The sequence below is a fragment of the Thamnophis elegans genome, chromosome 8, assembly GCF_009769535.1.
Source record: "Thamnophis elegans isolate rThaEle1 chromosome 8, rThaEle1.pri, whole genome shotgun sequence".
Lineage (NCBI taxonomy): Eukaryota > Metazoa > Chordata > Lepidosauria > Squamata > Colubridae > Thamnophis > Thamnophis elegans.
The window spans coordinates 3,884,253-3,889,953 of record NC_045548.1 but is presented as its reverse complement, the minus strand read 5'-3'; the positions used below and the strand labels follow the sequence as shown (position 1 = coordinate 3,889,953).

Here is a 5,701-nt window from a genome sequence, read left to right as displayed (position 1 = left end):
GCGAGAGAGGGACGGCGAAGCATCCCTGCCCTGGGAGTCGAACCCCCTCTGTAGGGGGAAAGAGGGCTTGGCGTTTGAAAAGCGGGCCCCGATGGTGGAAGAAGAAGAAGCCGGCGCCCCAGAAATCCCAAGTCTCCCCGAAGTGCCAGGAGCGGAGCGATGCGCGCTGATTTGACTTTCTAAGAAAGAGACCGTCGCTCGGCTAATAGGGGAAACAGCACCGCACCTGAGACGCGTTTTGGGGGAAGAAAAACTTACACCGCTCCCCTCTCACCCGAAATATATATATTTAAAAACATAGGGGACAGCAACTTTTCTCCCAACTTTTGGCCTTGGCTGGAATGAGCTGAGTTCGAGTTCCTTGATTTAAAAAACATAGGGGACGGCAACTTTTCTCCAAACTTTTGGCCTTGGCTGGAATGAGCTGAGTTCGAGTTCCTTGATTTAAAAAACATAGGGGACGGCAACTTTTCTCCCAACTTTTGGCCTTGGCTGGAATGAGCTGAGTTCGAGTTCCTTTATTTAAAAAACATAGGGGACGGCAACTTTCCTCCAAACTTTTGGCCTTGGCTGGAATGAGCTGAGTTCGAGTTCCTTGATTTAAAAAACATACGGGACAGCAACTTTTCTCCCAACTTTTGGCCTTGGCTGGAATGAGCTGAGTTCGAGTTCCTCGCGGGAGAGTTTGCAGAGGGAGGAAAAAAAAGAAAGACCACCTGCCGTTGTTTCGGAGCCACGCCCGACCTTTCCAGGGATCCCAAAGCAGAGACGACCTCGTCCTCTATTCTTCAGCCCACCCCGCCCGCCCACTCCCCATTCCGAGACTTTGACCAGGTATAGAGACATGCACCCCAACTGTTGATCCCGTCTCCCGGGGGAGAGCGGGGGGGGGATCGAAGCTCTAAATCGCCAGAACCAGCAAGCCGGCTCCTCAACCCCCCCAAGGAGGCAGGCAGGTAGGCGGGAAGAGCCTAGGAGTGGGGGGCGGCAGAGGAGAACCGAGCTGGGGGAGGCGCAACTATGAAGCTGGAGATCTTCGCTCCGCGCTACGAGGACAAGCTCAGCGGGCCCGGCGGCAGCGACCAAGAAGGCGGCGGCGAAGCTTCCCCGCGGGCAGCCGAAAGCGAGCTGGGCTCCGACGGGGATTGCGCGGCGCTCAGCCCGGCCAGCGGCTGCGGGGCTTCTCCCCTGCAGGGACCCCCCGAGCCTGAGCCTTCGCCTTCCCCGGGAGGCGAGGGTAAAGGACCGTCGGGCCTGTCCGGGAAGCCTTACACGCGCCGTCCGAAGCCCCCCTACTCTTACATCGCTTTGATCGCCATGGCCATCCGGGATTCGGCCGGGGGCCGCTTGACCCTGGCGGAGATCAACGAGTACCTGATGGGCCGCTTCCCTTTCTTCCGCGGGGCGTACACGGGCTGGCGCAACTCGGTGCGCCACAACCTCTCGCTCAACGACTGCTTCGTCAAGGTGCTGCGGGACCCGGCCCGGCCTTGGGGCAAGGACAACTACTGGATGCTCAACCCCAACTCCGAGTACACCTTCGCCGACGGCGTCTTCCGCAGGAGGAGGAAGCGGCTCAGCCGTCCGGGGCTCCCTTCGGCCGCCCGGGGCTCCCCTTCGGCTCAGCCCGCTTCCCCGGCTGCCGATCGGAAGACCCCCTCGGGGGAATCGGACGTGGGAGCCGTCGGGGGCGCCTCGACCCCTCCGGGCACGAAATTCTCCAGCCCCTTCGCCATCGACAGCCTCCTGAGCCGGCCGTTCCAGCCTTCCGAGCGGCAGCCGCGGCCCCACGCCAGGCCGGTGGGCGAACGGGCGGTGGCGTGGGCCGCCCCCGCGAGTTATTCCCGGCTCCTGGCTCATCCGGCCGTCTCTTACGGCGTCGTGCCTGCTTTCCCACTGGCGGCGGCCTCTGCCCTTTGCCACTACGGACTCCCGGACCCTCTGCTGCTCGAGTCCTCCAAGGGGAAGGCTTCGAGCGCCCGCGAGCCGCACCAGCCCTTCCACGCGAGACCCTCGTTCCTCTCCTCCCCACGGCTGTCTTCGGCGGAGCTGCAAACGCTGAGCGTTTCTCAGCTCTACTGCCCCCTCCGGCTGCCCAGCTCATTGCACCAGGTGGCGGCCAGTCATCACAACACCTTCAGGCCTTATCATCCGTCAGAGACTCTCTCAGTGTAAGAACCCCCGGGAAATGCTGGGATAACGTAGGGGCAGATGGGAGGTGTCTCTCAATGCACTTTTTTTTAAAAGAAATCCAGACTCAGTACAAAGACTGTGCCTTAAAAGAGCCATTTTTCTCCTCCAGACAAAAACCAAAAAGCTGTATGTATATATATATATATACACACACACACATCGTTTCCTGCGGATGATGGTTGTTTGAAGGTTGGTGGGGGCATCCGTCAGGCTGCAGATGCCCTGCTTCTTAAAGTGAATCTGGAGAGGTGCATCGGAGGATGGGAATATTTTCTCCATGCTTGTAAATAAAGCATATCCAGATCCTGAAGTAAGTCCGATCGAATTAATTTTGGGCTGTTTAGCAATAGCAATAGCAATTAGACTTATATACCGCTTCATGGGGCTTTCAGCCCTCTCTAAGCGGTTTACAGAGTCAGCATATCACCTCCACAGTCTGGGTCCTCATTTCACCCACCTCGGAAGGATGGAAGGCTGAGTCAACCCTGAGCCGGTGAGATTAGCAATAGCAATAGCAGTTAGACTTATATACCGCTTCATAGGGCTTTCAGCCCTCTCTAAGCGGTTTACAGAGTCAGCATATTGCCCCCAACAACAATCCGGGTCCTCATTTTACCCACCTCGGAAGGATGGAAGGCTGAGTCAACCCTGAGCCGGTGAGATTTGAACCGCCGAACTGCAGATAACAGTCAGCTGAAGTGGCTGCACTCTAACCATTGCGCCACCTCGGCTCTGTTTCCCAGATACCTGTTCGTAGCATTGAAGCCGACCTCGATAAGGATGCTAACATTCATTAAGGGTGATCCCGAATCCTGATCGATAAGTAGGGATGCTATCAAAGGTGAAGATATTTTTGGCCAGTGGGGGAAAAAAAAACAAAACCGAAACTGCAAAAGCCTCAACTGTATGAAGTCAGGTATAAACTACCGGAGTTAATTCTGCCATTCCCCATGGGTCATGTCTGGGGGGGCACATGGGATTTAAAATCCGAATATTTGAAAGGTTTCCAGTCTTGGGTAACTCGAATCAAGGCTGAATCCTACACATCCTTCAGCTTGGAGGAAACCTCAGGGAACTCAAAGCGAGCTAAACTCCCCAGAGCAGTTTTAAACCAAGTAAGAAGATCGGCATCTGGATATGCATGGCTTAGGGTCAGTAAGCATGTTTCAGCTCCATAAGGTGGGCCCGGACAGAGGAGAGCTTAACTGCAGTGCAGCTGGGAGAAAGTGAGGTCACTCTGAAACAGTGTTTCTCAACCTTGGCCACTTGAAGATGTCTGGACTTCAACTCTCAGAATTCTGGGAGTTGAAGTCCAGACATCTTCAAGTCGCCAAGGTTGAGAAACACTGCTCTGAAACATGCCTATGCAATGGAAGCGAGGTCAGTTGGCTTGAGCAGGCTTTATATTGGGCAACTGGGAGGTCATCAAAGGCCATGCCAGGCTGTGTCCTTCAAGCAAGGACTCCAAGGCAGAGTGTGATAGCTTGCAGAAAAAAGAAGTATTAGAGGAGGGAGCAGTATGGCACACACACAGAGACATAGTCAAGGAATTGAGTTGGCCACCTTGAAGGTGTAATGGGTGTTTTTAGTCTTTCCCAGGGCTGGTATGCAATCTACAGCAGGCAAACCTCCTAGGGTTGCCACTAGATGGCAGCCAAGTAGATAACAGAACATTATAACTCTTTGCTGCCATCTATTAGCCTTCCAGAGTTCTGCAACCAACTGGAATAGCTTCCCCTTATCACTCTCAAGAACCCCGGCCACCAGCAAAGTTCCTTTCCCTTGAGTATAAGCACAAAATGGTGGCTAATGTGGGAGGAGGGGGGGAAGAATAATTGAGAGGTTTTGCCCTGGGGCCCAGAGAGCTGGAAAGGAGTGGTTTTAATGGATGTCAAGTCTACTGAATTTCATCACATGTATTCTGGAGTAAACTCTCCCCTAGTACTGCAATCTCAAGATGATTTACAAGCAAGCTCTAGGCAGAGGAGTAACTGGATGAGAATCATGACTTTAGACACTGAATTAATGGAACCAGGGTTTTGTCTGAGAATGCTTTGCTGGCATTATCACTTTTGGACTGTTCAGGAAAAATGCCAGGTTTTCAAAAACACTGAACGTTCGGTTCTTGTTGCACATACCTCTCCCTATGAATGGTAGGGGTTAAGTTATTTATAACCTGCTAAACTCAGAGGTTTAAGCAAATGGAGGTTATCTTTTCAATTTTTTTATTTGAATGCAAATATAGATATATTTAAAAATATATATATGATTTCCCACCCCATGGATGTATGCTTGTTTCACTCCCACCCTTGAGACAGATGCTTTGTTGGTTATATCCTGGTAACCCTTCATCAGCTGGGCTCCAGCCAGACTCTTCCAAAGCAGAAGAGGGAGGCCCAGATAGGCCTCCTATCAAATGTGTTGCCCTGGGAATGCTTTCAGAAACTGCCTGTTGCAAAGTGTGTGTTATGTACGTCCGAATGGGGTTCATGAAAATCTTGATCGAGATAATTTTCCAATAAAAGATGATTATTTTTTTTAAAGTCTTGAATTTTGGAGTTGCCTGTGTTTATTCTGAAAGCAGAGGGACGCTGCATTCGAAGGAAGGCCATGCCAGAAGAAATGAAGCTGGGGGCAGAGTCAGAATGAAGAGGGGCAAAAAATGATTCTGCGACTGTATATTTAAGATTTAAGATTTAGTTTATTTGTATGCCGCCCTTCTCCGGGAGGGACTCAGGGCGGCGAACAACTCAAAAGGGGAAAAAGGGGATACAAACACAATGCACGTAATTAAAATACACAAGAGTCATACAGCCATACAAGTCGAGAGGGGAGGGGAACTCATCAACCCCAGGCCTGCTGGCACAGCCAGGTTTTGACGGCTTTCCGGAAGGCCTGGAGAGAGGTGAGGGTCCGGATCTCCGCGGGGAGTTCGTTCCAAAGGGCCGGAGCTGCTACAGAGAAGGCCCTCCCCCGGGTGGTAGCCAGATGGCATTGGCTGGTGGACGGAACCCGGAGGAGGCCGACCCTGTGCGATCTAACGGGTCTATGGGAGGTAATTGGCAGCAGGCGGTCTCTCAAGTACTATAAAAGGGGGAAACAAAACCAAGGAGGACAAGTGATTGACATCCGTACAAGATCTGGGAGGAGGTTCCTTGAAACTAACCAGAAGCGATGTCTAAAGAAAATTGGTGGTTACTCTTCCTTCCACTTGGAACTAAGTGGAACAATACTGTTTAATAGGATTCACCAAGCCAGTTGGCATAAGGCTGGGGGGTACAATGCCTATGATAGAATTAAACCCCCGTTGGATCCATTGGATTCCCAATCCTGTGTCCTCTGGTTTGGGAATATCCAGTGAGATTGCCTTCTAAATAGATTGCTTTATAAGTATGTTTTGTCTGTAAGTTAACAATTTTTTAGAAAATACAAAGTGGAGGATGGAGAGAGAACTGACTCATGAAATTAAAACAATATCCCCCCCCCCCCGTTCTCCAAATTTGGCCTT

The 5,701-nt window shown here is 51.9% G+C and overlaps 1 protein-coding gene across 1 annotated transcript; it reads left to right on the top strand.

The window, feature by feature from the left end:
• Positions 1-1,020: 1,020 nt before the first annotated feature.
• On the top strand, positions 1,021-2,175 carry FOXQ1 (forkhead box Q1). The gene has a single exon (XM_032222849.1). The coding sequence runs from the start codon at positions 1,021-1,023 to the stop codon at positions 2,173-2,175; it is 1,155 nt and encodes a 384-aa protein (XP_032078740.1).
• Positions 2,176-5,701: the final 3,526 nt, after the last annotated feature.

What these genes read in the sequence shown, in the direction of transcription:
- FOXQ1 (XM_032222849.1), top strand. Translation starts at nt 1,021, where the DNA reads ATGAAGCTGGAGATCTTCGCTCCGCGCTACGAGGACAAGCTCAGCGGG.